The sequence below is a fragment of the Stomoxys calcitrans genome, chromosome 2 (assembly GCF_963082655.1).
Source record: "Stomoxys calcitrans chromosome 2, idStoCalc2.1, whole genome shotgun sequence".
NCBI lineage: Eukaryota > Metazoa > Arthropoda > Insecta > Diptera > Muscidae > Stomoxys > Stomoxys calcitrans.
This window is the reverse complement of record NC_081553.1, coordinates 109,040,311-109,052,543: the sequence shown is the minus strand read 5'-3', so window position 1 is coordinate 109,052,543 and position 12,233 is coordinate 109,040,311. Positions and strand designations below refer to the sequence as shown.

The window sequence follows — 12,233 nt, the reverse complement described above, 5'->3', positions numbered from 1 at the left end:
CCAAGCTTTTTTTTCGGTTGTACAAAATCCCAGTAAAAAATTTCAATAATAACTGGAAATTGGAAGATGATTATTTTTACATTTACATTGTGGTACTCATTGTTTTAATCAATTTTCGAAATTTCAGTGGCCTTATTGATGACGAACCACTGCGTTTCCGTGGTGAAGTTTACCATGGCTATCATTTTAATTGTACAGCATGTGGTCAGGAACTGGATTCAACGGCCAGAGAAGTTAAAAGCCGTCCCGGTTTGGCAGCTAATGATATGGTAAATAATTTCTAATTAAATCTCTTTTATTTTTATTTCAAACGTTGCGTTATCAGTTCAAATTTCTTAGAATGTGATAAATGAGCTAAAGAAATGGGAAAACATGTCAAATACAGTGGTCATAAAGTGGCAAAGATATATAAATTCGTTAGTGCAAAAGTATGGGAAGTAGAAAAACTGTTATACAATCCTCTTAAACCGAACTGTCGAAGCTATGATAACTATGAGCACCACACAGGCTGTAACTTTGAGTTTCGATCTGTATGAAGTTCGCGATAAGCTTAACTTCGCTTGCATTCGCGCGCAATCAGCGTTATAGAGTAGAGAGTCTCAGTGATAGGCCGGTCGGCACCGGCTTTTGATTAAATAATGAGTGCAAATGATGCTTGATATGACAAAGTGAGTTATTGGCGCCTTTAAATGGACCGGAACGAGCTTGCTCATCTGTAGGAACTTGACGAGTATCGCTACTTCCACATGGAAATGGGGCTACAACAAGTTCATCGATGCTATAAAATCTCTAATCCAGGGCAAAAAACTATTCCACAAAAAAAAAAAAAAAAATAAGAGCGTGCTAAGTTCGGCCGGGCCGTATCTTATATACCCTCAACCATGGATCACATTTATCGAGTTTTTTACGCGGTATCCCATTTTTAGGCAAACAAAGAATAATGGATAAGAATTGTTAGGCTATTGGAACTATATCAAGTTAAAGTCCGATTCGGACCATAAATGAATTGAATGTTGAAGACCATAGTAGAAGTCATTGGGTAATATTTCAGTCCATTCGGATAAGAACTGCGCCTTGTAGGGGCTCAAGAAGCATAATAGGGAGATCGGTTTATATGAGAGCTGTATCAGGCTATAGATCGTTGTACAAAATTTCAGCCAAATCGGATAAGAATTGCGCCCTCTAGAGTCTTAAAAAGTTAAGATCTTAGATCGGTTTATGCGCCAGCTATATCAGGTTATATACCGATTTGAACCAGTTTTTGGAAGTCATAACAAAACACTTCATGCAAAATTTCAGCCAAATCGGATAAGAGTTGCGCCCTCTAGTGGCTCAAGAAGTCAAGATCGCAGATCGGTTTATATGGCAGCTACATCATGTTATGGACACATTTGAACCATACTTAGCGCAGTCGTTGGAAGTCATAACAAAAGACTTTATGCAAAACTTCAGCCAAATCAGAGCCCTCTAGTGCCTCAAGAAGACAAGATCGAAGATCGGTTTATATGGGAGCTATATCAATTTATATACCGATTTGAACCATTCTTAGCACAGTTGTTGAAAGACGCAACAAAACACCTTATGCCAAATTTAAGCTAAATCTTAAAAGAATTGCTCCCCCTAGGGGCTTAAGAAGTCAAAATGCCAGATCGGTTTATGTGGCAGTTATATCAGGTTATATACCGATTTGAAAAATACTTAGCACAGTTTTTGGAAGTTATATGCCAAATCGGAGGAGAATTGTGCCCTTTAGGGGCTCAAGAAGTCAAGATCTAAGATCGGTTTATATGGCAGCTATATCAGGTTATGGACCGTTTTGAACCATACAAAGCAAAGTTGTTGTAAGTCATAACAAAACACGTAATGACAAATTTCAGCCAAATCGGAAAAGAATTGCGCCCTCTAGTGGCTCAAGAAGTCAATATCCGAGATTGGTTTACATGGGAGCTATATCAAAACATGGACCGATATGACCCATTTACATTCCCAACCGACCTACACTGGTAAGAAGTATTTGAGCAAAATTTCAAGCGCCTAGCTTTACTCCTTCGAAAGTTAGCGTGCTTTCGACAGTCGGACTGACGGACATGGCTAGATCGACTTAAAATATCATGACGATCAAGAATATATATACTTTATGGGGTCTTAGATGTATATTTCGAGGTGTTATAAACGGAATATCAAAATTAGTATACCCCCATCCTATGGTGGATGGTATAAAACACCTGTGAAAATTATACAAAGATTTTTGTTGACAATCTCGATGGTGCTAGAGTTTGAAGCAGAGCCATTCGTTGTTCTAATGGGAATGAGCCAATGCACAACAACTTAAATTTACGGTGGACAAAACTATCGACAAGATAAGACACTTATAGCACTACAGCCGGATTTGAAGCAGCACCATTTGTCGCATCCATGGTCAACTAGCCGGTGAGCAATTAGAGATGACAAGATAAGATGAACACGTACACGTGTTCAGAAGCCTTAGGGTAGATCAAGCTCCTGAGCAGCTCAGCGCTACAAGAGAGAACCCCTAGATAAAGCGGCATATCAAGCAGGTCTAAACAACATTCATGCAGACACGGTAGCGGTAAAATTTTACCGGGTGAATGTAGTCCTTGGAGAACGACCGCCTCCCATTGCACCTGAAGAAATTGACTTTCTACGGCAAACCAGAGTGGTTCTGGCTCAATTACGATCCGACAAATGCAGCCGCCTCAATTCCTACAGAACAAGGATTGATATCGACGTCCAAGATGTATGTCTCGATTATAAACAGGGAACGCACGATACACGTCACCTGTTTAACTGCCCAGCCAGACCCACTCGACTCATACCCAGATCCCTGTGGATGGACCCCATCCTAGTCGTAGAGTTCCTGGTCTTGACACTCAACAGAATCAAGTAGACGAAAGATAGAACACAATAAACTGCTACAACAACAACAACAAGATAAGATACTTGTGAAACTACTCCTTCTGATTCTTGTTACAGTTTTCCACATGTCAATTGTCAATCGTCATGATTGGTTTCATGGACAACTTTGCACACCATCATCACACATATAAGCGAGGTCTTAACTAGGTCAATCCTTTTACAGGACAGCTCTCGTATCATTCAACATATCGAAAGCTTTTAATTCATACAGTTCATACAGTCGTTGTAACCATATATATGCATGTGGAATAGCGATCCTCGTCAAGCTCCTGTAGCTGGACAAGGTCGTTCATCCTTATAGGACCCGGAACGTTATTGCCATATCGAATTTCACAGGCACTCAGTATTCTCTACTTGAAACCGCTGATGTAGCAGCTACTACGCATACTTACGGAGCTTTATACTATCTGCAAACTGTGAACATGCCCTGTAGATTTCAGTTGAGCTTTCCATGATGACGCTGACCATATTGCAAATCGAAGCTCGTAATTCCAAACTGCGTGGTGCTCATCGTTATCCTGTCTACCTTGTTGATTTTGCTGCTTATTTCGCTCCAAAAAGTTTTAGATATTCGTAATTTTTCCACTACATAAGCAAAGCATTTTATGATTTAGAATGGAGAAAATGCTGCTGTACGAACTGTGACCAATCCCAGGTTGTCCCGATGGAGTGCTCCATCGGCAAGGCCTGCTGCCTCATTGTACAACACATTGATACAACAACAACAGCGAACTGTAACGTACTTTTCTTTGCTACCACGTGGAACGCATATATTAAGAAACAAAGATCCTTTCCGTGCAAAAACACAATTATATTTGTTTGGGATGAAGCCAACATTTAACCTTATATATTGGCAAAACCCCCCGCTAGCCACTATCAATTCCCATTGGTCTGGGTTTGACACCAACGTCCTAGATGTGTACTACCAGAGACCACACGACATATGACGTTCCTCTATCTGCTCAGCACATCGTACTCAGGCATAGACAGAGACTTAACCAAAAAGCCCGTTTAAGTATTTCAGCCTTGCAAAACATCTCTACTATAGGAGTCGATCTGTGCCAATTTGTTCGGCTATAAAAGGGGACTCTTTATTTTTAAGCCCAAACATGAATCATTGATAAGAGAGAGCGCGATGTTGGTAGGTAAACAAAAAATATTTTGTATTTGTTATTAAGTGGTTGTCTCATATCGAAATTATCTTTAAAATATCTTGGGTGGTGTTTTCAATAACACTCTTAACTGTACATGGATGTATGACATAACGAATGCCATTGAAGTTATTTTTATTTTGCGGTCTAGCAGTTTAAACTCGCACCACTAAAAAGCATTCGTGTCGAAGAATTCAAAAACAATATGAACGCATTTATACAGTACAGCCGAACCGGGATAAGTGGAACGCTAAATATACATAAATTTGGTTTCGCTTATCCGTAATTGCATTGAACAACACCAAAAATCAATGATTCTTTCCATCAAGTTTCACTAAAGGGGAATTTATCATTTTGTAATTTTTTTATGCTGCAAAAGATGTGAATATATCTGCCACATTGTTCACTACATACATGTATGAGGTGGGTAGGCAGCTGAATGTGATGGTCGACGGAGTAACAGTTTCGACCAGCAAGTGTCTCAATCCCATGGCAGCCGGTTGTACGTACCGGATTGACCCGATGGAGATCTCCATTGGTAAGGACTGCCGCCTCAGTGTACAACACACTGCTACAACAACAACAACTTGGTGTCACATTTGACAGCTCTTACAAATTCTCAAATGCCACTGCAATCTGCGATAAGGTCAGAAATAAAAACCAGGTCTTCAAGTTATTTTCCGGCAACAAAGAAACCTGTGGTAAGTTATGTAGCGCTAGTGTGGTCTCGTCAGCTATGTGATACACAGTGGAATAATATTCAGATTGATGCCAACGTGCATGACATTCGTCACCTGTTTCATTGCCCAGCCAGACTTACTCGAATCCGTCACAGAGTTCCTGGATCTAAATACTCAACAGAACCAAGCATTTTCGACTGTATACGGTGGTTGCCAAAGATTATAAACTGGTACTTAGTCTCCCACTCGACTTAGGTTGGGCCGATGAAAAGTTGACGTGTGTCGCGTGGGCCCTGGTAGGAAGCGGGCCACATATGGGGCGGCTGCATCTGTGTTTATATAGTTGAACCAGAACCAGGGCTGCGGATTCGACCCAACTCGAGGTTTTGAGGCCGTAGTCGAAGTCGGAGTCGGACTATTGAAAAGCAGTCGGAGTTTGGTTCAGAGTTGAGCACGTTTGCCCCAACTTCGAACAGTTTTCTGATTGCGACCCGGGGTCGAAGTCGACTATCCGACTCCCGAGCCCTGGTCACTACTACTTTCTTCTTTAAAATTCTTGCAGCGAAATAAACGGCAAGATTACTATACGGAGGCCACCGTAGCGTAGATTTTATCATGTCCGCCTATGACGCTGAACGCCTGGGTTCGAATCATGGCGAGTGGTTTTCCCCTCCTAATGCTGGCAACATTTGTGAGGTAGGATGCCATGTAAAACTTCTCTCCAAAGAGATGTCGCACTGTGACACGCCGTTCGGACTCGGCTATAAAAAGGAGGCACCTTATCATTCAGCTTAAACTTGAATCGGACTGCACTGTAGGTAGGCATCCTGGCGAGAACATTAGCAAAAGCAGTGGTTATCCGCTTCTAATGATTGCGACATTAGATAACTATCCCCGGCCGACACTGCATAACTATGAGCACTGCATAGGCTGGAACTTTGAGCTCCGACTTGTGTGGTGTCCATCGTTACCACGGGAAGCTTCGCTGAAAGCTACCGGGCGCGTCCACAGGTTGTGATAGGTGGAAGGCATTCATCCAGCGTGTTAGATGTACGATCGATCCATGGTGCGAATATGGATTCGGATCATAACCTTTTTGCAACAAAGGTTCGCACCCGTTTGAACATGGCGAGGAAGGTACGATCTGACACTGCAGGGAAGCTAGACATTGAAAAGCTGCAAACTCAACAGATGGCAGCGGCATACTCCTCTCGACTGACCCAACTGCTTGATGGAAAATGCCGCGAAATCCGTACTTGGGTACCGGAAGCCTAATCCAAGAAACCCATGGTACGACCAAGAGTGTCGAGATGCTACTGAAGCCAAGAATGCGGCATATAGAGCAACCCTGCAATCAGTAGCAACGCGCCAGATGAAGTAGAGGCATCGGGAGAAAAGAAGAGGGAAGAAATAAAAAGGAAATGGAAAGACGTGAGTGTGAGTAAATTGAGATGTATCAGAGTCAGAATGAAGTCCGGAACATTTTTGGTCCAACAGTTGAAAAGTTTAGCCTCCACGAGATTCTACCAAAAAATTTAAAATCAAAACGATGGCTTTGGTGCAGGCACATCCGCCTGCAGAGACATGCTGAGGATATGGAAAGAACATTTTACTCAACTGCTAGTGTACGACGTTGGCGACGAAGAGCATACCGCAGATCCAATCCCTGATGATCGTATAGAATGTTTACCTCCTAGTCAGAATGAGCTTCAGGGAGCAGTGACCCGAAAAATTATACTGGCAAACAGATGCTACTTTGGACTAAGTAAGCAGTTCAGAAAAAATGCCACCCCTCGACAGACGAAGATTACACTATACAAGACACTGATACTGCCCGTGTTGTTATATGGTCCTAAAGCATTGGTACTTGTGAAAGCAGATGAGACAGTGCTTGGAATATGTGAGAAGTTTGCCCCTGTTCCTTAGTGGAATGTTCATGGGCAAAATTGGATCATATCTCAAATATGAAATTTGAGACAGTGAGTTATTTCAAGCCTTCCGACATCCAACATAAATATGTTTAAGATCGAACTGTATTTAGATATAGCTGTCATATAGACCGATATGCCGATTAAGGGTCTGAAGCTCATAAAAACTTTATTTATTACCCGATTTCGTCGAAAATTGAAATAGTGAGTTGGTTTTAGCTTCCCGACATCCGACCCACATATTAGTCAAATCAGACTACATAGATATAGCTGTCATATAGACGAATCTTCCAATGTAGGGTCTTAATCCCATAAAATGTAGATTCATTGTCTGGAAATTTTACTTTTATTTAAGTTCTTGGGACCTGAATAAAATATGATAGAGGCCAGCCACTATTAAGATATAACTACGGATATAGTAGTGGAGTTCTAATAAAATAGAATGATTATTATATCCTTGTTTAGTTTGTTCCAGTTAGTTTGACGCTGTGATTAATGTTAGGCTTTTCGACATCCGTATCCTATATGGTTCAGATCGGTTTATATTTGGATATAGCTGCCAAAAAGACAAATATTTTGTTGTACAAAATTGAACAGTGACTTATATTTATTAGACCACTCAATGTCCGTGCCGAATTTGGGTGCTTAAATTATCCAAATTTCATCGGATTGTGACGAAAAGGGGTTTTACATATAAACCCGAGGTGTGGTGGGTATCCAAAGTTGCCTTAATGGCTTTTTACTTGTTTTTTTTTTTTTTTTTGTGGGGAAGGTTGGTGGTAACCATATTACGGCCCAGCCGAACATACTGCATTTTTACTTGCCATTACTACACACATGCATATGTGCATAAGAATATATGCTAGTGTATAAATTAAAAATATTTCCTCCTCATATCTGCTTTTTCCTAAAACGAAAAAAAATTAAAATTTATTTATCGCTTCCAGAACGAATTGTATTGCCTACGTTGTCATGATAAAATGGGCATTCCCATTTGTGGCGCTTGTCGTCGACCCATCGAGGAGCGTGTTGTTACAGCGCTGGGCAAACATTGGCACGTTGAGGTAAGAACGAATATCAGATACACCAGAAATTAAATAAAACAATACTTTCATTTCATTTTGCAGCATTTCGTTTGTGCCAAATGTGAGAAGCCCTTCTTGGGACATCGTCACTACGAGAAACGTGGTCTGGCATATTGTGAAACTCATTATCATCAATTGTTTGGCAATTTGTGTTTCGTTTGCAATCAAGTCATTGCAGGAGATGGTAAGTTTTTCTTTCGTTTTTATACAACTTAGCGACATTAAAAGGCAAAGCTTTAATGGAATTGATATTTATTTTTTCATTCGCAGTATTTACAGCCTTGAATAAAGCCTGGTGTGTTCATCATTTCGCTTGTTCCGTGTGCGACATGAAAATGACACAAAAGTCGAAATTCTATGAATACGATGAGAAGCCAGTATGCAAGAAATGCTATGAACGCTTCCCCAATGAATTAAGAAAGCGATTGCGTACCGCCCATGAGAATACCATGAATAAAAAGATATAGAATGGAAGGGTCTTCCAGGACATTTGAATCCCAAAAAAAGAGAATAGAGAACCTAATCAACAAACTAAATACAAAAACCCCCATTGCGATTTTGTAACAACATAGAAATAGTGCCTTAACAAATTTAACACAGGAATTTTTTGAAATAGTCACAGCATGAGAATGATTGGGAATAAGGCTAGGATGGAATGCTTGAGCAGCACTCCCTATGTGCCGAACCATGAGAACTGTTTGTTGTTTAGTAATTTTTGTATACCTTAAAACAATCAACAAAACAAAACAATCAAAAACAATCAACAATTGTTAAAACAAAAACCAATGCGAATAATTAGTTGTTTTAAACTAACATAACATTTTTTTTTTAAATAAATAATAAATTTTGTGCCGATATTGAAATCCATGTATACCTACAATTTATATACCATACATAAATATGCATATATATATACATTTTACAATATGTGTAACATGTAAACAACCAACAGCACAAACTAAACTCAACAAAAACCTAAAGTGTCTAAACGTACAATAATGCCATAGATAAATTATTAATGTAATTAATTAAAACAAAAAAAATCAGTATAAATAATTTTCAAAATAATTGTTGTTTCAATACAAAAAAAAAAGAAACTCTAAACTTTCTCTTGGATGTTTTTTATTTATTATAATTTAAAAAAAAAAGCTAATTAATTTTTTACCAAATTTCTTTTCTTCATTAACTGTTGTAAAATAATTTAATTTTATTTAATTATCAACGTTCTCTTTATATATATCTGAGTGTTTTCATGTTTTTTTGTGTCTTTCCACACCCGAATGTATTCTTTGTATCTGACGTTTTTTTATTGTTTTTGTAGCAGCTAAAACATGTCTATGATCTAACCTTTATGAAAAAAAATAAAATAGCAATATTTTTTTAAAAATATACATATATACATACATATTTATATGGTTTTATTCTATTTTAGTTTTTTTTTATTGTAATTTGAGTCATACTATTAATCACCCTCCTCTTTTGATAATAATTATTTTCAAATACATATAATAAAAACTGTTTACAAAAAAAAACAACAACAAAACACCACAAAAATTACATGTGTATTTTTATTATTAGAAGCTTTTGGTTCAGTTTTTACAAAGAAACATTGCAAGCACTTACAACAGACAATCTGGCGGTTCAGTTTTTACAAAGAAACTTTGCAAGAACTTACAACCGACAATCTGGCGGTTGGAAATATCAATTTAGGGTAAAGATAAGACATTACAACAGGGTAAAAGAATGCGTTTTCTTGGAATAAACGGGGCTATGAGGACCGCGCCTATTACGGCTCTGGAGGCAGTACAAGATCTACAACTCAAACATACAGTTTAAGTATAAGGCAGTTTTCTGCGAGAAAGCAAATCAGGCCTAGAAATACCCTGGGCCTAATTCCCGCATTTATTTACTATGTTCACACAGAGCCGGCGCCACCCGACCGCGCCTGCCGTTGCAGCTACTCAGTATGGGGCATTCCACTATCCGCAACTGTGTAGCCTGCAGCTAAGCTTCTCGTGACAGCAATGAAAACCATACAGATCGTACCTCAATGTTCCAGCCTGTATAATGCTCACAGCTATAGCCTGATATAGATCTCGTCGGGAATACTCTTCGAATTTAGAGCGCACTACAAGCCTCTTTTTGGCTTAGGTGGCATGGCGTGGATTAGAATCCGCACCTTTTTTCAATAGCCAGCCTCTGCGGCAATTGGACGAATCATAACGTAATTACAGTTGCATTTGTACAGAGGTGTGACAAAAATAATTTCACGCTTTTGGAAAAACAGCCATATGACGGTACAACTCCATATAAGGTACGTTCACAATTTTGTTCACATTTTCCAACAGACTTGCTGTAAATTGGTTCGAAAATGGAAAATTCCAGTATAGCAAACCTCAAAAGCTAATACGGGGGTTGCAGACCTCTTTTGTGACGAGACCAAGATTTTTTACCTCGATTTTTCCCAAACGAGTTTTTAGTCGTTCTTCTAAAGCGGGAAGGATATAGGCTTGACTGTCTACCTGTAGCTGAGCTAACTCGGGATACAAGTGAAGTTTTGGTCTATTGCTAGTACTGTGATATCACAATGGAATGCCACTACTATATCTTTTAAACAACAAATCCAATCCAATGGCAGCCGGTTGTACACACCGGATAGACCTGATGGAATCATTCATCTGCAAGGGCTGCTGCCTCAGTGTACGTGTGCGTCTTTTTTTCATCATGGGAGAGGTACATCCCTCCGCACGCTTCTGGTGCGTGCCGAGATTGAAAAGAACCCCGGAGCCTGGTTCTGTTCGGTTTGCCAGAACCCCATCTATCACCGGTCGGTGACGGTGAGGTGTGCATGGAGTGGATATATTTCCGATCTTGCCCTGGCCTCACATAAGTACGAGAGTATAGTCATACTAAATATGTTGCAAGGTGCTGTGCGAACATAGCTAGCAGTGGGTCACAAGCGTCGTCGTCGCCTTCTGCGTCCTCGTCGTCGGACTATATGAAGGAATGGAGGTGGGGGATTTGCATTCGTGATGCACCATTCCGTGCAATATAAACCTATTTCGCCTGCGCCTGGCGCTAGTGACCCTACATGGAGTGCATGGGAATAGTAGTCAGGCCCGGTACTGCCGAGATAGGGCTATACAACGTGTACATACCGCCGGTTGGTAGCTGTGTTCCAATTAATGGCCAAGCTTACAATCCCGACATAAATGGGTTACTATCTGGCCATAATCGTCTGGTTCTAGGGGTCTTTAATGCACATCACATTTCATGGCATGCTCTCCTAGGTAATGACCAGCGTGAATGGCTTTGGCAGAGCAGGTTGAACGCTCCACGTTTTGCACGGTGAATGAGGATGCCCCCACTAGGGTTAAGAGGAGGTGCAGCAGTTCGTCAGACATTTTCATTGCACCCCCTGATCCCCTGAGTGACGTACCCTGGCAAGCCGTCATCTCTTTGGGGTCAGACCACCTCCCCATAGCGCCGAACGTTTATCAATCAGAAAAATGCCGATGGGGTTAGCTTTAGAGAGTATACCAATCGCCGCTTCAGTGAACTGCCACCCCCCTCGTATGTGCTAGTTGCCGAGAGGAAATTCCGAGACATCATTAACGCAGCAGCCGCTCGCTTTATACCAGCAGCCGGTCGAATACCCCAAATGCGGCCGAATTTCCCGGCGCAAGCAGTGGTAGTCGCAGACGAGCGTGATGGCGGAATTTGTGGCTGAAACACTTGGAGCAATATAACGTAGGTTCCGGCTTAGGCAAGCTGTGGTCTACTGTTAAGTGACTCTCGAACCCCGATAGACGGAATGACAGGACCACAGTCAATTTTGGCAACGTAACCGTGACTGATCCGAAGAGATGCGCCAGGTTGTTTAACCATCAATTTATTGTGCATCCCGAAAATGACAGACGAACTTGCCTCATATTTCGTGGCAAGAAATCTGGAGATATCTGCCAAAAAATCTTCAGCCACTTTGTTCACTACAAATACGCGTTAGGTGAATACCGAGCTGACAGTGATGGTCGATGGAGAAATGATTCCGACCTTCAAGTGTCCCAAAATACTTGGCGTCACATTTGACGGCTCTTACATATTCTCCCCATATGCCACTGCAATTTGCCATAAAGTCAAAAGTATAAACAAGGTCCTTAAGTCACTTGCCGGCAGCACTTGGGGTACAGACAAAGAAATCTTGTTGACTACGTACAAAGCAATTGGCCGGTCTGTGTCAAGTTATGCACAATGGTCTCGTCAGCTCTGTGACACGCAGTGGAATAATATTCAGATCTGTCAGAATACCACCCTCCAAATTGGGACAGGCTGTCTCCTCAACTCTCATGTGGTCCATCTCCATCAGGAGACAAAGATCCTACCAGTGCGAAGACATAGCTACATGCTGTCTAAGCAATACCTTTTGGGCTGTTATCGCAGAGACCATCCAAA

The 12,233-nt window shown here is 40.8% G+C and overlaps 1 protein-coding gene across 4 annotated transcripts in view; it reads left to right on the top strand.

The window, feature by feature from the left end:
• The window catches only part of LOC106083386 (LIM and senescent cell antigen-like-containing domain protein 1), a 70,178-nt gene extending 61,534 nt beyond the window's left edge, over positions 1–8,644 (top strand). For all 4 annotated transcript variants that reach the window (XM_059363256.1, XM_013246337.2, XM_013246336.2 and 1 more), the window contains exons 4-7: positions 128–269; positions 7,644–7,760; positions 7,824–7,965; positions 8,052–8,644. In XM_059363256.1, coding sequence (XP_059219239.1) covers positions 128–269; positions 7,644–7,760; positions 7,824–7,965; positions 8,052–8,248 — 598 coding nt within the window. In that variant the 3' untranslated portion in view covers positions 8,249–8,644. The remainder of the gene's footprint in view (positions 1–127; positions 270–7,643; positions 7,761–7,823; positions 7,966–8,051) is intronic.
• Positions 8,645–12,233: the final 3,589 nt, after the last annotated feature.